This window comes from Sminthopsis crassicaudata, chromosome 2 (assembly GCF_048593235.1).
Source record: "Sminthopsis crassicaudata isolate SCR6 chromosome 2, ASM4859323v1, whole genome shotgun sequence".
Lineage (NCBI taxonomy): Eukaryota > Metazoa > Chordata > Mammalia > Dasyuromorphia > Dasyuridae > Sminthopsis > Sminthopsis crassicaudata.
The window spans coordinates 196,789,115-196,811,978 of NC_133618.1; the positions used below are offsets into that span (position 1 = coordinate 196,789,115).

At 34.2% G+C, this 22,864-nt stretch overlaps 1 protein-coding gene across 5 annotated transcripts in view; it reads left to right on the forward strand.

Annotated features, from left to right (window-relative positions):
* Positions 1-22,864, forward strand: part of DCDC2C (doublecortin domain containing 2C) — a 173,926-nt gene that overhangs the window by 29,703 nt on the left and 121,359 nt on the right. For 4 of the 5 annotated variants that reach the window (XM_074288066.1, XM_074288067.1, XM_074288068.1 and 1 more), the window contains 3 exons: positions 3,190-3,266; positions 14,664-14,795; positions 20,844-20,981. In XM_074288066.1, the coding sequence (XP_074144167.1) occupies positions 3,190-3,266; positions 14,664-14,795; positions 20,844-20,981 (347 nt within the window). The remainder of the gene's footprint in view (positions 1-3,189; positions 3,267-14,663; positions 14,796-20,843; positions 20,982-22,864) is intronic. The other variant, XM_074288069.1, reaches the window with a different exon arrangement.

Sequence of the window (22,864 nt, forward strand, 5' to 3'; positions counted from 1 at the left end):
TTAAATTTGGCCTCAAACACTTACTAGCTATGTGACCCTGGGCATGTCACTTAAACTGTTTGTCTGAGTTTCCTCATCTATAAAATAATAACACTTATTTCTCAGGTTTTTTGGAATATCGAATGAGATAATCATTCTAAAGCACTTAGCACAGTGTCTGATACATAGTAAGTTCTATTTATCATCATTAGCATAAATAACATCAATTCTTCCTCTATTGTTATTTTGTTGCTGTTTTTTTTTTTTTTAAATCTCACAAGGATCTTTCTCATTCTTATTGGTAAGATTATTTATATTTATTTATAGGTAGGATACTTTCCTTGGTATGTATTTGCCTTACTCGAGTTTCTACTGTAACTGTGGATTGTGACACTTGAGGGAGTTGGGGATGTGGTGGGGTGGAGTGGGGGGGGGGCGGGAAGGCAGCCTTTACTGACACAGGTGTTGCTTGTGGTCTGGGAATGAAATAAATTGGAGACAGAGGGAAGAGGAGAGAGGTCAGATAATGCAATAGTCTCTCAGTGGGGAGGTCAGAGAACAATTCCCTGTTTTTCATTTTAAGCATGATCACCATAGTCAGTAAGTTTGCGCATGCTAGGGAGTACAAACAGTGCTATAGCAGTCTTGAATCTCGTGAAATGTCATGGAGGCAAACTTTCAAACGGAGAAGAGGACTATAGTTGGAACAAGCATCTATGTCTCTCATCAGTCTCCTGGCTCGGCCTTTTGATGTGTTGGCCCATTTAATTATCTCGACTCTTTCTTGGTCTCTTCTCCCTTTCCTTCCAGTGGGTTAATGAAGGAACTCTGGATGGATCCTATTCATGAAAAGCTGCTGGTTCTTATCCCTGTTCGGGCGCCACATATTCTTTTCTATTTTTTTTTTTTTTTTTTAATTAGCTAGTTCTTTGCCTCAGTGGCTGTTCCAGCATGCTGCTTTCTTCCCTCCTATCTTTCTCTACCCAAGCAGAACTTAAGTCCATTTTCCTTTATGTGCTCTCCTCTGGGATAGGTAGGTAGTTGTATTCTGTTGCTTCTTGACACAGAATGGTGATGGAGAGTATAAGTAAGGTGTGCTGGCTGAGACTATAACGGCAACAAAGAACTTGCTGAATGAATCCTCAAGCACAAATCTACAGTTGTGTGAAAGTGTATCAGGGAACTTATGGGGGAGAGGGTGCTTCATCAATCATTGGGGATTAGCCTTCTCTGCTGATAATGTATCAGTTAGTTACCTTGTTAGTGTTCTTGGAGCCTTAGCCTATGGAGACAATTTAGTGAATATCACTAAAGAGAAAACTGAGCCTCAGAAATATAACTTCAGTTGACTTTTTTTTTTTTTATCATCAGTATTAGAATAGAGAGATGCTTATGTAGGAGGATGTCCTTAGCTGTAGATTCTCTTCTAGGTGACAGCTTCCTTATTCTTTTATGATTGCCTTGGGGTCATTTTCTCTTTAGCTTCTTGTGTTCTTTGGTGTCTCTTATTAGAAACATTTCTGTCCTTACTCATGTACTCCTAGAGAGAAATGAGAATTTTCCCCTCTATGGTTGATATCCTACATAACAACAAAATAACATTTTGTTGCTGTTGGGGCAGAGGGTACCTCTGATTTTATCAGTGGAAAAAATCCTTAATGGGGAAGAACTCTCCACAGATTATCAACACATCTAAGATTTATAGTCTTAGAGAGCTGCTTAAGACAGTCAGAAGCTAAATGAATTGATCAAGGTCATATAATTAGTATAAGTGAGAGCTAAGATAGGGACCAAAGTTTTGCAGAACCCCAGGCAAGCACTCTATCCGTTATATCATGTTCATTATTCAAACAGATCTGCTATTTCAAGCATTAGGAAGTTCTGTTCAACAATGCTGATCAACATTCCCTATCCTGCATTACTCTAATATTCATAACTTCATTTTGGGCTCAGCTTTCTATTTTTATTGCCTCTTCCAAGTATACCCACAAATAGGCAAGCTTTATCCATATACAGGTTGTGATCTGGATGACATCTATTCTTCATCTACTAATCCTGTTCTATGTGGATAATCAGGTTAAACTCTTTGGAATTGTTATAGATCTCTGGAAACCCAGGAAATAAAAATGAATACATGTCCTCAATAGCATTAAATGTTAAATTTCAGGAAAGGCAGCATTTTAACTCAGTAGCTTAATTCTTATTCCAAATGATGTGTTTGGGGTTTAGTACCAAATAATGAGATTGATGTTTAGGCACTAAATGTTGAGGTATGGGCATATGAAGAATTCATAATGGCCATTCTCTTTGGCAAAAGATATGGTTTAATTTAGGAGGAGAGGTTACAGACAAAATGAAGAGGTGCATTAGATACCAGGTATGGTAAAAATGAAATAGAATTGAGAGAACAATTAGCAATGGAAAAGACAAATTCCCTAGTGGAACTCATAATTAACCAAGAGAATACCCATGAGGTTGGAATATGCCCTTAGCTGGAAGGCTAAATCTGTAGAGGAATTTAGCACTCTAAAATAATTAGTTATAAGGAGAAAAATACCATGAGAAAAGATACAATATGACCTGGGGGAAAAGTGAAGAGAAAGATACTATGAGGCAATATGCTGTGATGGGCTTTAATGGGCTTTAATCTTAAAAGGAATTCAGCAAAAATGGCATGAGCCATAGACAGTTTTTTAGGGGAAATTTTAACCTCAGGATTTTGATAATAGCTTGGATTTCTGACTGGGCATAGAAAGATGGATTTACCATCTTTCATTACAGAGAATGGGATTATAAAGTTAAACTGATCTCCATCAGTGCCCTTCCCTGCTTGTTTTAGGAAGTAATTTTATTAGTATTTCAGAAACTCTCGGCCAACCCTACCTAGTAATTCAAAACCTCATCACTAGGAGGTTGGATTGAAGTTTGATGACTGAGAATAGAATCCTGACTTCAATATGAATTTTGAAAAGCTCTGATATCTGGGTTTCAGTTTCCTTGTCTGAAAAATGAGCAGATTGGAACAGTTCTTAAAGATACCTTTCTGCTTTAAATTTATGATACTACAATTTCCTCAGCCATATAAAATTTTTCTCTTTTTCTTGTGGAATTACTATTTAGATACTGCATTTTTGTAGATGTCATGAACTTTTGAGAAAAATGAGCAATATTTGTAATATTCCTTGATTATGTGATTTCCTACCCTTTCAGATCAGACCAGTTGTGCACAGCGACTTGATTGTGCCTTCTAGGTGGCAAACATTCAATCCAAAGCCACGTCATATAAAGTAAGTATATCATTCTTTGTGATTGTGAGAAGTTGTAGTTCTCATTCGGTAAAACCTGACATATGTTTTCCTCATTTTCCTCAATAGACAAGCCTTCTTAAACTTTTTTCACTCATGATCTCATTTTTATCTCAGAAATTTCTATGTGTCCCTGGGTATATGGATATGTAAAATAAGTATACAAATCAAACATTTGCTGATAATAAATCATAATTTTGCAATCCCTACATTCAGTTATGAGATCCCACATGGAGTCATGAACCACAGTTGAAGCAGCTTTGTTCTATAATACCATTATAATAGTATATCCTTCTAATACAACATAAACCAGTGCCTAGCTCATTATAGATAATGTTTGTTTAATAGTATTTGTGTAGAGAAGAAAAGAGGAGGGTAACAGCAAATAGAACTGTGTTTCCAGTAGATATTTAATAAATATTTGGTGGCTTTGTTGGTTCCTTTGAAATTCACATCTATTTGCTGCATATATTGATGTGCAAAAGAAGGTTTATAATGCCGGAGAAACTGAGGCAAGATAGAGATAAGGGAGTATTTAATAATTTATTAAATGGTTCAGATTTACTGGGACCAAATGGATCCATGGTTTGGTCCCAGGGCTGAATGAGACTATTGTCTCCAAGAATCCAGCAAACAATGTGAGTTCTCAATGACCTATAAACTCAGACTGGGGGTGGGGGAGAGGAGTAGATTGAGGCAGGGGTAGAGTCAGGGTACTGAGAGCAAGAAAGGGACTCTGACAATCCCATTCTGACAGGGTAAGGGGAGGCATAGGGGATGGGATGACCTAATGGAGGGAGTAACCCTGGAAATGGGGAGAGGCACCTTGATAAGATGATATCTGATATTCTGGTAGCTTGGGATAGGGAGATGCATTCTGATATTCTAAAACATAAGATCTTTCATCCTTATCAAATATTCTGATAAAGAGGGAGGGGAGACTTTGTAGGAATGAGCTTTGAGCTGTGATTATTATAAACTGAAGCAGAGAAACTGAGTCAGGACTGGGTCAGGTTAATGAGACTGAGTCAGGACAATAAAAGAGAACTGTGGCATAATAGGGTTTAAAATGTATATTCATTAACGTATACTTAATTATGTGTAATTATTATATCATGCATTAACTAATAAGTTAGTAATTAATATATTATAATCAATTTATTTATTTCAGTATCAAGCAATGTCTTAGTGTGAATGATGTCTTTTTTTGACAATATTGCCTCTTTAAGGAAATTAATATATGGTAGAAGGAATGGTGGTAGCAGCCTTAATTTAAATTGTATATCTGTTATTTTATGTAGCATCTACTTTTAAGCTTGTCTTACTCCTTCTAGTGAATCAGGTCTTTATAGCATGACTGCTATATCTCCTTTAAGGTTCTAGGGGTAACCCTAAGGAATTCAAGATTATTTTTTTTTCTAGAAATATAACTCCCAAACTCCCAGCAGTGTGTTACTTACCATGATCATTAGTTGATATTAATTAGCTATACAGATTTTTTAGGATAGAATAATAACTGAGGCCTAAGAGCAATTGATACAAACATCTGAATATGTCTGTGACAACTTTTCCCATAAGTACATAGAATCCAAGGTTTTCAGATTTGAAGAGTGCATGTGGCAAAGGAGTAACTTACAGTTTGTGGAATTCCTTTGCTATAATCCTCAAAATGTTCACCTTCGTTTGTGGTAGTGTTTTTTTTTTTTTTTTTTTTTTTTTTTTTTTTTTTTTTCTGGGAGTAAGGCTAATCTCTTGGTTCTCAGAACAAATTCACAGGAGTTGAAACACCATCTATCTTCAGAGATGTCCTAGTTTGTTTTAGCCAACCTTGTTATTTTTTCTTAGGTTCAGGCCCTATATCAGCAAATGCCAATTGAAAATATCCATCTGGATATTTCATAGGCCTCTAAAACTCAATGGATCCAAAACATAACTCATTATCTTTCCCCTAAATCTACAATTCTTCTGAACTTTTCTTTTCCTGTCAAGGACAACACCATCTTTCTGGACATTCATGTCTTTGCATCATTCTTTGCTTGAATTAAGATGGTATAGCCTTGTGAGTAGAAAGACTGACAAATATGAGAAGTATTTATAGAAAATGGATTCTCTTCTTGAAATACCGAGTTCAAAGTTTAGTGAAATCAGATTTTTGAAAAGATTTATATAAGACTGAAAATATCGATCTGCTCTGTGAATCAGTCAATTGTATAGCAGAAAAATTTTATTGTCAAATATCACTAGTTATGCTAAATAAAGGAAATGTTTCCTTATGTGTAAAAGATCTGATTATAGAACCCTTGGATGTGCAAAAACACCAAGTCATTCTAAAACAAATTCAAACTAGTCTTAACTATTGTTAAGTGCCTATTATGTGCAAAGCACTCTGGTATGTTCTGGTGATGCAAAAATAACAACAACAAATTCAAAACATAGTCCTTACCCTCAAGAGATTAATATCCTGTTGGGGAATACAGAAAATTTTCTTAATGAATTAAAAAAAGATTCTTTTCTTATTGAGAATAAACATTGAAACTTTTGAAACAAACTGTGGGGTTTTGCTCACAAGTTAACATGTTTATGATTCCTCATTTTTATGCATAAAATCTGAAGACATCGACAATCTGAAGGCACTTATAATGCATTATTGCATGATTGAAGTTCTTTCCCTCATAAGCTGCCCCCCAACACATAAATTATGAGCTGTTATATTGTGTGGTTCTTGCTTTATAAAAGTGCCCTGAAAATTCCACTAGATGGACCCAAATAGCCATACAAATACAATTTCTTTCATTTTCAAGAGTTAACATCTTAAGTATACAACCCCAAGCTGGTTATAATAAGCTAAAACATTAAGAGGGATGCAGAATTATTGCTTCTGCTTTATACACAGAAAACTTCACTAACAGAAATGCGTTGACTTAGGTCATGTGTTAAGGCAGGAGTCTAGGCAAAAGTGAAACCTAATGGTGAGGTAATTGTCGAAATGACAACACTGGCTTGTTTTGGGTTGTAAATTGTCATAGTTTAATTTGTCTGAACTATGTACTATAAGATTGAAAAAGATTATTTGTATGACCTCAGGCAATTTATTTACCCTCTAGACCCCATTTTTTTCCACCTGTCAAATGGATAATTCCTATCCAAAGTTGTTGAAAAAGATGAAATAATAGTTATGGAAGTACTTTTTAAAAAAGTTCCTTATAAGATATCTTGATATCAGTGGTGACACTGGTGTGGGTAAATTCCCTGGGTGGAAATTCTTCTGCTGATGCTAATTAGCACCTCCTTTTTAACTTATAGTCTTGGAGAACTTCTTAAGGCAGTGTTCAGCAACTTAATTTTGGTTAGAGGTTTTGAAAGTGGAATTTGAACACAGGTCTTTTAAATTCTAAGGCTAGCTGTCTATACTGGCTGTACCACACTGGTTGTAGCATGATGCTATAAAAGGAATACAAAGTGATGTGGATAGAGAGCTACTCTGAATCAGAAAGATCTGTGTTCAGATCTTGTTTATAATACATACTAATCATGTAACCTTAGGCAATTTTTCTCAATCCTTTAGTTTCCTAGAAAGCTCTTGATGAAAAGTTGTTAAAGAAGATACAAATGTATGACCTATGTTAGTAGAAGAAGTTCTTCCTTAAGAGTTTTATACACTGTTGAAACCACTGTGTGGTTTAAAAAATAAAGATATATAACATATGATTCCATATTTTGGCTATTTAAATCTCCAGAAACACTTATCCTTTCCTTTAGACTACATATGTCACAGTAAGTAGTTTGGCCTGGGCTTTTTCAGTTTCGCCTGGGCTTTTTCAGTTTCTTATCAGTCATTTTCTTAAACAAATATTTATGGAGGGACTACTATGCATTAGACACTATGCCAAGTTCTGGGGATACAAAGAAATGCAAAAAACAATTCCCATTCTCAAGGAAGCTTACAATCTAATGGGGGAGACAGCATGAAAACATCTCTGAACACACAAGATTTACACAGGATAAATTGGAATAATCAATAGAGGGAAAGCAACTGAAGTTGCCTATATTACGGGTGGAAAAAGATATCTAAAGTGCTGCTTGCTGCCAGAATTTCTTTTTCTTTTTCTTTTTTTTTTTAAATGTTTTTATTTTCAAAATTTTCAACATTCATCCTTGAAAAACCTTGTGTTTCAATTTTTTTCTCCTTCCCTTCCCCACCATCATCTCCCCTAGAGGGCATGTGATAATCCAATATATGTTAAACATGTGCAATTTTTCTATATATATTTCCACAATTATCATGCTGCACAAGAAAAATTAGATCACAAAGGATAAAAATTAAGAAAACAAAATGCAAGGAAACAACATCAAAAAAATGAAAATAATATGTTGTGATCCACACTCAGTTCCCATAGTCTTCTCTTCAGTGCAGACTGCCTTCTCCATCACAAGACCATTGGAACTCTGCCAGAATTTCTTAATAGATACTGGTTCAAATAATAAAAGGACCTTGATAAACATTTAAAACATGATTTTTCATCCATCCACCCATTCATTAATTCACTTATTCATTCTCATTTTAAAAATGAATAATGGTCAAGACCAAGATGAAATGTCAGCTTAAATTGCTTTTAGCTTTGATCGACATTACTTGAAAATCATAGCTCAGAGGAAGCTTTCCCTCAACCTATATTTTTATTTTAATAAAACTAGCATTACAATAATACATGTATAACAACTTTCATTTTGATTAACATTTAAATATACATTTTTCTTTAAACATTCTAGCTATTATTTATGTAATTAGCTTTATCCTCAAAACACTTTGGTTAAGTAAAGAACGTAAATATTGTATATTTGCCGTTTTACAGATGGGAAATGGAGACCAGAATGTCAATTTTGTGTCTGATTTTTCATGACCCTGTTTGGGGTTTTCTTGGCAAGTTATTGGAGAGGTTTGCCATTTTCTTCCCAGTTCATTTTATAGATCAGGAAGTTGAGGCAAATAGGGCTGAGTGACACAGTAAGTGTTTAGGCCATTTTTTTTTTTTCCTGAGGCTGGGGTTAAGTGACTTGGCCAGGGTCACACAGCTAGGAAATGTTAAGTGTCTGAGATCAAATTTGAACTCAGGTCCTCCTGAATTCAAGGCTGGTGCTCTATCCACTGCGCCACCTAGCTGCCCCTTTAGGGCATATTTGAATTCAGGAAGATGAGTCTTTCTGACTACTGCCCAAGCACTCTATCTACTATGACATCCAATTGCTGACAGAATTTAGGTAACAACCAAAATCTCCTGAATGTCTAGCAGATGCTTTTTTTTTTTTTTTAAGCTTACCTTGGTATTTAATAACTAAAGCCTTTATCTCTTGGTGGCACTAAACCCTCATACAAACTAGTTTTTGAAAGTTGAGTAAACTCAAAGAGAGACCGTGATGGCTCATTCAAGCTAAGTAGTCACAACCAAATTCTGTGCTCCACTTTCCTGCACCACTTTAGTCAAGAGCCAGGTCCTAGTGAAGGATGTGAATGGATAGATATAGAGCAACCATGCTGATTTAACATCTCTAATTTGTAATCTGTCTCTTCTATTTTGATAGTAACAGAGCACTGACTTTTCCCATCTTCTGTTTTTCAATCAATAGTCATCTGTGACACAGGACAGCTAGAAGTGGCTGCCTATTTCCATATGTGCTTGTTCATTTCGGGTCTCATATACCATTTTCCCCTCACCAAATTTGTTGGATAAGAAATCTGCTGTTAGGATAAGAAACTTGAGGTAGCCCTGACCTGTAAATCATTCAGAATCATCTTTTTGACATTACAGCAGGGCAAAATACAGCTTCCATAAAGTGAATTGACTTGTTCTTTCTGTGGCATTTGACAGTGTTGACTTTCTTTTCTTTCTTGGATATTTTTTCTTGCTGTTTCTCTTCTCCATGGCAGTGTGCTCTCTTTATTTTCCTGTTTCCCTGACAGTACCTCCTCCATTTTTTTTTTTGTCAATTAAAAATTTTTTTTCTCCTATATTTTAGATATAGCAGTATGCTATGGTTTTGCCCATAGTTCTTTTTTGTCTCTTTGTCATCTTTTATAATCTTATTTACTCCTGTAGCTTTGATACATTGATTATTACATCGTAGAATTACAGGATTTAGAAATGGAATAGGCCAACTAGTCCAACTTCATTTATTTTACAGGTGAGCAAACTGAGCCTCAGGTGAGATGACTAATTTCAACCCAAGTTATCACAGTTAGTAAATGGCAAAGCTGAGATTCAAGGCCAGAACCTCTGACTTCAAAACCAATGCTTTTTTCTATACTATGCTACCTTCTGAAATCACCAGGTCTGTATTTTTAACTGCTAATTCTCTCCATTAGGTGACTCACTGGCATGTGAAGGTCAGAGTACTCAAAACTGAACTCATTACCTTTCTCCCTAAAGTCTGACTCTCCCCCCAATTTTTTTCTACTGATGGTACCACTATCCATCTTTACAGTCTTCCAGGCTCACAGGCCTCAGAGTCATTTCTGTTTTCACATCTAATCAATTGAAATGTCTTACTGATTCTGCCTGTGCAATATGTTTCAAATCCATTCTCTCTTTCTCACTCCTGATGTATCTACCCTAGTTGAGACCCTCATTATTTTTTGCTTAGATTCCTAATAGCTTCTTAATTGGTCTTCTTGCTTCTAGGACAATCCCATTCAAATCCATCTTTCAAATTACTGCATGAGTAAACTTCCTAACAGTGTTCTCATTTTGTCATGCGACTATGCAAAAAACTTAATGGTACCACACTGGGAATAAGATAAGATACATAGTCACAACCCTACCATTCAAAGCTTTCCACATTCTGACCTCCAGTCTGGTTGACACACTTACCTTTTTCTCTTGAACTGGATGTTTCAAAGACATCTCAAATTCAACATATCCCAAAACAAAATTATCTTTTCCCCTAAATTTTTTTCTTTGAACTTCCCTATTTCTGTTTAGGGTACCATCATTCTCCTAGTCTATTCAGGCTTTCAATTTAAGTGTCATCTTGTCTTCCTCATTCACACTTGGCCCATATATCCAATCTACTGCCATATCTTGTCATTTCTGCCTTCACATCATCTATGATATGTGCCTTCTTTCCACTTATATAGCTGCTGTTTTGGCTCAGGTCCTCATCTCTTGTTTGAACTATTACAATAGCATCCTAATTGGTCTCTGTCTGAACTCTTTCCCCTCTTAGATTCATTCTTCACTCAGCTATCAAAATATTTTCTTTAAGTGTAGGTTTGCCCATGTCCCTCCCCTTCCCCCTTTCACTCAGTACATTTCTAGCCCTTTCTCTTACTCTTTGGATCAAATAGAAAGTGCCCTATTTGTCTTTTAAAAATCTTTACAATCTAGCATCTTCTTATCTTCCTGCTTTTCTTATTCCTTATTTCTTATTCTTATTATTTTCTTATTCTTATTCTATATGAGCTCTGTAAATGTCAAATAGAGGTTAATTGCTGTTTCTTATACATGATACTCAATATCTTATCTCTAGCCTCTTGTGCTGGCTATCCCCCAGGCCTAGTGCAGTTGGCTATTTGTTTTTTTGTCACTTTAAGCCTCAGCTCAAATTCCATTATCTGCAGGAATAAGAATGGCTAACATTTACATTGTGCTTCTATGTGTTCTCATTTGTAAATTCTATCTATAATAGCAAAAGAAGGGTTAAAATACCAGAAAACAATTTAGTATTATGCAGACTAAACATATTCATACCTTTTGATCCAAAGGTGTCATTACTAAAAAGATCATCCAAAGGAAGTCATCATTAAAAAGAAAGTCACCATATATGTCAAAATACTTGGTGAATCACTTTTTGTGGTAGCAAAGAATGTAAAAGAAAGTAGATGCCCATCAATTCAGAAATAAATTGTAGTATATGAATGTTATGGAAGCTTTCTGTATGGTAAGACTTGACACATGATGAACACAAAGATGCATGAAAAGACTTGAATGGATACAAAAGAAAGTAACCAGAGTCAGAAAAAACAATGTACACAATGTCTATAACAATGTAAATGGAAAGAGAATCAATCACAAAACAAGTGAAACTGAATGCTGGAAAATTGTAAAGTATATAAGATTGACTTCAAAGAAGAGACATGAAAAGATTATTCTGCTGTTTTGCAGGGGTTGGAGTCCATGAATATGGAACATTACATGAAACATCATTTTTTTTTCACTGTATTGATCCACTTTACTGATTTTTTTTTTTCCTGCTTCCTTTTTTTTTTCCCTTTAAAAAACAAAATTATTATGAGATGATTCTCAGGGGAGCAGTTAAGGGACAGAAAAATTAGGAAAATCTAGGTTACAAAACAAAAGATGTCAATATTTATTTTAAAATATTTTAAAAAGAAACAGGAACAGATGTTCCTTTTGTTCATATATTAATTTTTATTTAATTATTTAGTTTTTATTGTCTCCAGTTACATGTAAAAACATTTTTTTTGGGTGAGCTTATACATATACATTAATTTTTTTTGCATATTTTCTTATGAATCACATTGGGAGACAAAAATCAGAACAAAAGGGGGGAAAATCATGAGAGGAAAAAAATGGAAGAAAAAAGGAAAAAGGTGAACATAGCATGTGTTAATTTATATTCGGTCTCCATAGTTCTCTCTCTGGATGTGGATTCCATTCAAAGTTTATTAGAATTGCCTTGGATGATTGAATTGCTGAGAAGAACCAAGTCTGTCCTTGTTGATCATCTCCCAACTGTTGCTGGGTACAGTGTTTTCCTGGTTTTGCTTGTTTTTGCTCAGCATCATATAAATCTTTCCATTTTTAAAAAAATATCAGTTTGTTCATCATTTTTTAATAGAACAATAATATTCTATTACTTTCATATACTATAACTTATCCAATCATTTTCCAATTGATGGGTACCTATTCATTCTTTGCTACCACACAAAGAGCTCCTACAAACATTTTTGCACATGTGGGTTCTTTTCTCTCTTTTATGATTATTTTAAGATACAGACCCAATAGTGGCACTAATAGATCAAAGAATAAGCATAGTTTTGTAAACCTTTGGCCATAGTTCCAAATTACTCTCCAGAATAGCTGGATTATTTTATAACTCTGCCAACAATATGCATTATGCCCTAGTTTTCCTATATCCCCTCCAATAGTTAACCATTATCTTTTCCTGTCATCTTAGCCAATCTGAGAGGTATGAGGTATGGTGCCTCAAAGTTGTTTTAATTTGCATTTCTCTAATCAATAGTAATCTAGAGCATTTTATATGACTACAGATTAATTTCTTTACCTGATAATTGTTCATAACTTTTGACCACCAATTGGAGAATGACTTGTATTCTTATAAATTTGACTCAGAAATGAGGCCTTTCTCAGAAACACTAGCTATAAACATTTTCCCTTCAGCTTTCATTCTAATCTTGGCTACATTGGTTTTATTTGAGTAAAACCTTTTTAATTTAACATAATCAAAGTTGTCCACTGTGAAGACCAAGTTGGCTCCCTGTTGACCCCAGATTCAGCCAGAGTCAGGATCAGCAAAAGTCCTTGGTCTTTAGGGGGAGAAGCAAATGAGATGGACTAAACCGCCACAAGCTCTCCACCCACCAACCTCCCTTCTCGTTCTCTTCCAAAGTGACTCTGGCTTGTTTTACTCCACCCCCTGATCCCTCCCACACTTATCTGTATACACCAAAAGATCTAGCCAGCACAGAATAATGAGAAGGGCCATTTTCCAAGCATATGCTAATAGAGTACTGTTATGGATGTGGTATTATGGTCTTATAGTGATATTTTAGAAATGATCAGACATAAGTTTGAGACATTGGTTCAACTTGCAGTTAAGTTATTTGATATAAATATGGTTTTAACCAGGCTACTTTGGTTTCCTTCCCTTTAAAGTGAGGGGATAAGACTCTAAGATTCCTTCTATCTCTGTGATCCTAGGATGGATGGTTGGCATAAGTAAGGAATAAATAATTTGATTTAGTGGCAATAACTGTTTAAATGAAAATTTTGGTTTTTTAAAAATTTTCAAATCTGAATTCACCATAGTTATGTTATAGTTAGGATGGATGTTGGAGTTAGAATGGATTGAGTATTGAACTTAGCAAAAGGAATAACTTGGGCTCAAATTCTACTGAAGATATTTACTAACTGTGTGTGACCCTGGAAAGGTCACTAAACCTCTCAATAACTGACATGATTTTCTATGTCTTATCTACTAATAGTCATAGATAGATTGGAATTGTCATTGGAATCTATGTTCCCACAAGAGATGTTTCCTGTTGTGACAAATCATAGACTTTTCTTGTATTCTTATATATCAATATTGGACAGAGAAAAGAATTTGTGATTGCCATAAGCTATATTTTCAGGAAGTTAGGAAATTTAGCTTCAAATAAGGATGAGTAGGTACAAAAATGATAAATGGATATCAGAAAGCCCTTGAAAAGCCATATTTTTGAAGCCAAATTTATGAACTCAGTAGACATTTAAGAATTATGCAAACCTCTTTTTATGTCATTTGTGGGAAGAGGCAGAGTGGCACTTTGGACAGTATACTGAACCTAGAGGTCAGAAGATCTGGTTTGAAATCCTGGATTTACTACTGACTACCTGTGTAATTCTTGAACAAATTACTTCATTTCCTTGGTACCTCAATTTCTTCATCAATAAAATGAAGGGATTAGATTATATGACCTCTAATATATCTTCTAGTTCTCTTTATGATATTATGAGAAGGCAGAAATGGTATGCCTTTTTCAGGCAGTGTTGAGTACCAGGATATGATGTAGCAGGTAGAGAGGACAGTGTTATTACTTAGAATTTGTACAAAAATAAAACCTATTAATTCAAGTATCCAAGAAAAGGAAGGAATAAGTCAATAGACCTATCAAGGTCAAGCAGAAACTGCTTTCAAAAATGATGTCAGGGAAGCCAATGAATTCCATTATTATTATTTTTTAAAGGATGGCACATTATTTCCTCAGGGAGTGTGAGGGTATCTTGGCATCATAGAAATGTTAAGGAACTGCATTTTTGAGGACTGAATTTTTCTTGTGCTCTTCAAGTAGACAGAATTTACTTCTGACTCACTCATCATGCCAACTGAAAATGTTGTTGTATGTATAGGCATTTTATATTTTATGGAAAATTAGATTAAAAGTTTAGGTTTAAAAATCATAATATTGAAAAAATCTCTTTGAGAGATTCCATGGCAGAATATTACCAATTGATATAATACAATAACTTTATACAGTTCTATAGTTGGAATATTTAATTTTTTCTTCTCAGAGTCACAATTTCCTCCTTTTCTTCAAAGTATGCCCTCTTGATACATGTGAATATTTTTGTCTTTTGACAGTGTTTTCACAAATGGGAATCTATTCATTCCACCTGCAAAATTAGTTATACCCAGATTCACTCTATGTGATTGGGATAATGTCCTGGCCATGATTGGAGAAAAAGTTCAACCCACCTCAGGGGGTGTGCGAAGGTAAGGAAAGTAATAATCCTGCAGGGCAACTCAAAGGTCAGAGTAATTGTCTTTACGGTCCAAGAAAGACTCTCTTACATAGATTAAAATATTTTCATCATCTAATTTAGATTGGTCAATTAGTCAATAAACATTTGTTGTTTACTATATTCCAGCATTTTACTAAGTGCTGGGGTTACAAAGAAAGGTAAAAGACAATCCCTGCTCTTAAGGAATTACAGTCTGAGAGAGATAACACACAAACTATAATACAGGATAAATTGGGGTTTATTTCAAAGTGAGGGACATTAGAACTAAAGGCATTTGGAAAAGCTGCCTATATAAAGTGAGATTTTTATCTGGAACTTTTGCTAAGTTCTTTCTTGTTATATAGAATAAATACAATATATTCTTGACTACTTCTCTGTGTGTGTGTGTGTGTGTGTGTGTGTATAATATATATACATATATTATATATATATAACTATTTTTTCTTGAATTTCTTGAATTAGCTTTCTATTTCTTTCAAATCAGTCTCCAAAGCAATTAATGATATTTATCTTCATTTTTGTCTTGCAAGATCCTCCTAAGGATAAAAGAGAAAGAGACAAAATTGATTTACAATCAAAATTTCCATCAATTTAACATATATATATACATATATACATACACACATATATATATATACACACATATATACACACACACACACACATATATATATATATACATATATATATATATATACACACATATATATATACACACACACACACACACACACACATATATATATATGTATATATATATATATATATATATATATTTTGAGCTTTCACGAATAATTCCTAAGACACAAAGAAAAGTGAAATATAGTAGTGATCATACATCTAGACTTGAATTTGGGTTTTATCTCTTGGCTAGGAATTTCCCACAGAAAATGAAATCACAGGTCCTGAATTTTTTGGAAAAAAGTTGTCTAGGTCAACATCCTCTCTTTAGAGGTAAGGAAACTAAGACACAGAGAAATAAAGTAATTTGTTCATTATCTCTTAGCTAGTGTCAGTACCAGGATCTAAAGCTTGGTCTCCTGACTCTATGGCTAGCATTCTTAGAAGAGAACGTTAAAGAACCTGAGAGTTTCCAAGGACAGTGATGCTGCTTATAATACACATTTGAAATCTGGGAGGAGGAACTTTAGGCATAGGTAAATGAGGAAATAAATTAATTGAAAAAAAAAAAACAGGAAAGGTAGGTATTAAGATTAAAAAACTGATTTTCCTGAGTTCTCTTGATACTTTTTCATAGTATTATGATATCCCTTTTCTGATTATTGTAACAATCTCCTGACTCCAATCTTGTTCCTCTCCATCCTTCACATAACTGTCAGATTAATCTTCTTCTTCTTCTTCTTCTTCTTCTTCTTCTTCTTCTTCTTCTTCTTCTTCTTCTTCTTCTTCTTCTTCTTCTTCTTCTTCTTCTTTTTTGATGGGGCAATTGGGATTAAGTGACTTGCCTAGGGTCACACTGCTAGGAAGTGCTAAGTCTTAGGAAATTTTGGATCATATCATTCTTCCTCTCATCACACTAAAAAAATCTTCAGTGGCTCCCTAATGCCTCCCAAATAAAATATAAGCTCCTTTTCCTGGCTTTCAAAGACTTCTATATTCTGATGCCAGAATCACAGAATTATAGAATAATAGAATTTGATGGAAGGCACTTCAGTAGTTTATTTATTCCATCTATAAACAAAAGGAATCCCTTGTATAATTTACCTGGCAAAGGGCCATCCAATTTCTGCTTGAATGAATGAAAAATAATTTATTATGTACAAAGCACTGCTTTAAACATTGTGTATACAAATAGAAAAGCAAGACAGCTTCTGTACTCAATGAGCACCACAAATTGGGCTCAGATGATAATGTATTTTTTTGAATATCATGTCCATTAATAAATCCATATAATTTTCTGATGTTAAATCATTTAAAGTACAAAGGACTTTGTGTGAAGAAAGTCCCATCTGTTTCTTCTTTAGGTGTGGCTGCCCAAGGAAAGGGGGTTGCAGCACTTGCCAAGGAAAAAAAGGTTGTCAGGGCACAATTTCTACAAGGGTTGATTCTCCAGATTGGCTGCAAGGGCTATACTAAAAGTAGAGCTAATGGTCTTGAGGTGCTGCTGCTCCCAGGCATCTTATGCTTTCACCTGTCTGTCAGCGGCAGTTGGTTGGTGCTTCATCCACAAAAATTTCTCCACTTGATGATGGCCATAAGGACTAAATTGGAAGCAGGACCAAGGTGGAAGTGACCTTGCTATTCCAAGGATTTTTAGTTTGGGGTATTACTCAGACTCCTGAATTTTCTCTACCAGGGATTGAGAGGAGTTGGAATAAATGATGTTTTGCAAATCTTAAGGCACTGTATAAATGCTGGTAATAATAACAATAGTTATTATTATTTTTATCCATCCGTGGTTATCTGATTGTCTCCTATTCAGGGAACCTTGCTATTTCAGCTAGATTAACTTCCTTTCCCTCTAGATCCTTTGAAGAATTCTAAGGAGATTTTGGGTAGCAAACCATCATCATCATCATCATTATTATTATTATTATTTTTTTTTTTAAGAAGGTTGATTTAAAGTGATTTCCAGTGCCACACAATTAGTAAGTGTCAAGTGTCTGAGGCCAGATTTGAACTCAAATCCTCCTGATTCCATGGGTGGTGCTCTATTGCCTTATCTAGCTGCCCTACAATCTGTTACTTTCTGAAGCATCCCATTACACTTTTTGGACAGCTCTAGATGATGATTCATCTGAAAATGTTCAGTTCCCTAAATTAGGTCAACACCCTCATTTTAGAGATAAGGAAATGAAGACATAAAGAACAATGTAACTCATTCATAATTAGTTATTTGTTGTCAGTGCAAAAATCCAAAAATTCCCATTTACAACCTTTGGGTCTTTGTAAAGACTGTCCCCAAAATCTGAAACCATAGGTATGTATAAGACATATCATTACAACATGCATCCATATTATCTTATTTTTAAACATTTGAAATATTTTTATTCACCTATCTAAAAATAAAACAGTTAAATAACAACAATTCAACCCCCCCCAACAATTTAATTACTTAAAAATAAAACTTTATAAAGGGATATTGTTAATCAAATCCTTCCCTTTTCCCTAAAATATAGAAAAATCTTTTTAGTTGTATCTTACTGTCTCAATTTTTTCAACTGCAAACTTAGCTAAACAATTAAAAATTAATAATCAAGATACTTTCAAAACTTTATACAGGGCTTCTGTCAATCAAGACCTTCCTCTTTCCCTAAAATATAGAACAACCTAATTAGCTATTACCCCCCCACCCAGCTATATTCTGCACTCCAACCCTTCACTTTGACATGAAGCATAAGTAGTAGAGTTTAAGGAATAGTGACATGCAGTCTTTTAAAATGTAAAATTTAACCGTTTTGCTTTTTTCATGCATACCAACCAGAGGTTCAGAGTCATTTGGCATGATCTGCATCATGGAAAACAAAAGTGATCAGAGGAGTCAAAGGAGAACAAAATGCTTTGATTTTTCCCTACCTGGGAAGGAGTAGACTTAAGTTCTCCTGAGAGTGGGAAGAAGGATAGAAAGCAATCCATATGACTATAACAAAAATGGCTTTACCAAAAAGATATTTTCATCAGTTAACTGGAGAAGATGAGGCAGTACCATGGAGAGCATCTGAAAGAGAATTATAGAGGTGTTCTGGACTGCAGGGGATGGCCAAGTTACTTGAGTGGTTTCTTCTTTTTCCTCTTGCTCCAGCATCTTTTGGAAGCAAAAGAAGGGAAAAGCATGGAAAACTGAGGAATGAAGTTGTCGTTTTTGAAGCAACTGACAGTCTACAGAGACTGGGAAAACCTTTCCCCAATTTGCATGGTTTTCCTGCAGCTTTCCTCCCAACTCAAGATTATAGGTAGTTCCATCATATTGAGTGAGCTGCAATTTGAATGTGTGTGAATAGTATGTTATCCCTGTGTCTGAATATTTTTTTCCTTCTCTACCTCTAAGAATCCTTAATTTCAGAGTTTACCTCAGGCATTATTTGCTCAAGGAGGCCTTTCCTAATCTCTTTTCCAATTATTAAGTGCATCATCTTTTGTTTGTATTGTATTGTACTGTATTTATATGTTTCTGTAAAAGGTCCACGAGATTAGGGAATTTCTCCTATAATTTCATTTGTGCAGGAAACTTCCAGTGTGGATGCTGCCTTCATCAGTGCCCATAGGTAACATATCTATAACTTATAATTTTAGAGAGTTGTCTAAGGTTGTAGATTGTATTTAGTTATAAAACCATTATGTGCCAGAAGCAGGACTCATGCTTATTAGATGTTTATTGAATTAAATTGATGTGTTTCTTCTTTCTTCTTCTGCCATGTTACCTATTGAAATCTTATTTATTCTTTAAGGTTTAGATCACATGCTACTCTTTCCCTGATTATCCCCCAAATAGAGGTGAATTCTCATCCTTTGATTCCTAACAATATTTTGTACAGTATTTATGGCACTTCATGTTCTAGAGTTACTTGTATTTTCAGTTTTGTTTTCATAAAGGGTACATTCCTTGATAAAGGTACATATTACAAAGGTAATATTCATTTTTCTATTTCACCCAGCAAATGAGTACAAGCCTTTTTACAATGAGTGTGTGAATAAACGAATAATTTATTGGGGGAAACTTTTTGAATGAAATTAAAGATGCGATTTCACCAGATTTTATGAATAAGTACATCAATGGTTAATAGAAATTAGTTTGTCACATAAATATTTTAAAAGTTGAACAACTTTTTGGAATTCTAATTTCAATTTTATTTTTCTTAATTATATATAAATAAAAAAATTAACACTTGAAAAAATTTGAGTTTCAAATTTTCCTTCCACTTCTCCTCCTTGAGAAGACAAGCAATTTGATATAGATTAGAAATGTGCAGTCATGAAAAACATTTCCATACTAGCCATATTGCAAAAGAAAATACAGACCAACCCCTCCAAGAACAATAAAGTACAAAAAAAAAGCATGCTTCAATATTCAATCAAACTCTATCACTTTTTTCTCTGGAGATAGCTAGCATTTTCATCACAATTCCTTTAAAATTGTTTTGGATCATTGTATTTACATTGTATTGCTGAGAATAGCCAAGTCATTCACAATTGCTCATTGTTTCAGTGTTATTGTTACTGTGTACAATGTTCTCCTCATTGTTTTCAATTCATTTTGCCTTAATTTCATATAAGTCTTCCCAGGTTTTTTTAATCTCCGCCCCTAATTTATTATGAGCAATAGTACTCTATCACAGTCATGTGCAATTATTCAGTCATTCCCCAAATATCCTCTCAATTTCCAATTCTTTGCCACCACAAAAAAAGTTGCTTTAAATATTTTTTTTGTATGTGTAGGTCCTTTTCCTTTTTCTTTGAACTCTTTGGGGATACAGATTTGTAGTATTATTGCTGAGTCATAGGGTATGCTGAGTCTTATAGCCTTTTGAGTATTCTTCCAAATTGATCTCCAGAATGATCAGATGACTTCACAAACTACTGAAAATGCACTGTTTCAATTTTCCCCTCAACATTCGTCATTTTCCTTTGCCTAGCATATTAACCAGTCTGATAGGTGTGAAGTGGTACCTCAAAGTTATTTTAATTTGTTTTACTTTATCAAACAAGTATTAATAATAACAAGATCATTTATATGAATTTTTGCTATTATTATTTAACATTTATTGAGCACTGATAGTGAGCTTAAAAAATGTCCTCAAAAAGCCTTTTCGTCTTTGTAGGGTTTTTAAAAAATAATTAAAAATTGGGAGATAACATTGGGCAGGAGGGGGAGGGATCCTTATCATAGAATAACAGTCACTATAACATATAATTGCTTCCATTTCAAGTCTGCTATTATGAGAACATATAATTTTCTTTATATAAATTGCAGTTCTACTAAATACTAGAATATTAAAAGTATGTTACACTGAATATTATAGCATGAGATTTGGCTTTTTTCTTCTTTCTTTGCTTATAGACTATATACGATGGATGGATTTCTAGTGGACGGCTCAAGTGACTTGATTGACCACCATTATTATGTTGCATCAGGACTGGAGACCTTTAAACCTTTGCCCTATTGGGAAACACAAAATGTTCCCGAGGACATCAAAATGTAAGCAAATTTTATTCTTCTGTTTTGTAATGTCTTGGAAAAAGTAGTTTTCAGAATTATTTGAAATTCTTTGGATTGGAATAAAATGGTAAACAATGGTCTTTTCAATTTCTTAAATTTTAGGAAAGAGGCATGGAGTGACTCTATTGGCAGGAGTTTGAGGGAAGTTTCTTTTGTATTTTCAAAAATATGGTAGGAAGGGGTTGAATGTGTTGTCGCTAGTCTCCTTTATTGACTTCCTAAGTGTCCATGAACGTTAGGATCCAGAATCTAGGATAAAATAAAATCAGATGCCTCTTGATTTCTTTTTTATTGTAGTATTTGATAAAAATCAAAATGGGAACTGACTTAGAATGCATGGTTCCCTATTTTAGAGAGGTAGGATAATGCAATGGAAAAGAACACTAATTTTGGAGTCTGAAGATCTTGGCTCAAAACTTGGCTTTGTTACTTGTTTGTGTGATAAGTCACTTAATCTCTCTGGGTCCCAGTTCTTCATTTGTAAAATGAGGAGACTGGACAGATGAACTCTGAAGCCTTTTCCAGCATAAAATCTATGATTCTATGAACATTTTCACCTGCTCTTAGGCTAATTCATTAGTTACCATGACAATGGAAAAAGCTCTTTACAGGTATTACCATTACTAATTAATGTTCATATTCCTTTAAATATTTTTTTTGGGGGTAGTGTTTGATAATTATGATTTCATCAGTACAAAATTTGTCTTCTGAAAATTCTCTCTACTTATTTAGTTCTAGAGACTCATTTAAATGTCAAGTTATTCGCTCCACACAACTAGAATGTGCTATAGAGAGGGGGCTGGACCCATATTTTTTTGACCTCCAAGGTTAGTCTCCAGCCACTATGTTCTACAATGTTTCTCTTTATGTTTTGGCAATTCTTAAATCTGAGAAGAATAATTTACAAGGTAGAAATGAGAAAAAAAAAATCCTTCCATTCATCAAGTCAACTATGGAACTTTTTTTCTAACATTCTGGTCCATCTGACTTCACTGGAATCTCAATGTGATTATTTCTTGGGGTCTTGAGATTTCTTATTCCCCTGCTGTTTGAGAAGTATTTAGGAAAATGGATTCAAAAGTAGTTTCTGAACCTATTAAAATTCTGTTTTTCTTATTGTCCAAAATATTTATGGATTAAATATTTGGTATGCATCTATTAGTTAGGCATTTGGCTAGATGTCCTCTGAGGGTCTCTTACAATACTGAGATTCTGTAATTTGCCATACATAGCTTTTGGATTATTTGTATATGGTGTGGGAAGAATGAATTTGCATTCAAACTGAACATGTTTTATGAATAAGGAATATTGAACTTCAAATCTCTGCTCTGCTTTTCTGTTTTCATTATTTCCTTTTTAACGTAATACATAGTGATAAAATCCAACAGTGGTGAGTATCAAAGACATTTTGTTTGGATAAGTCATTCTGATCTTGGATTAGTTTTCATTGAGAACAATAAAAATATCTTTTGTAAATGTTAGCATTATATTGGCTTTATTAGTGCTTATCTAAAGTCATAATTGAAAATTACATATCTTTTGATCTAGGGATAGATTGTTAGATTTGCAAGGAGTTTAAAGAATATTAATTCCAGCTCCCTCACTTGAAAGAGTAGAGAGCTGAAATTTCATGGAGGAAGTGACTTTCCTAAGGTCATACAATATTAAGTAGGAAAACTAGGACTAGCATTCACAAAGGCCTAAAGCAATATGGGAAAAAACAACTGAGAAAAAACTCCATTTTTTATCTCCAAAGATTTTTCTGTTCTTTGCTCCTAGTTTTGGAGAGGGAAGGGTTAGAGTAGGCAAAATAATTTCTCAAATATTCCTTTTTTTTCTGTTATTTTATGTCTTCAAATATA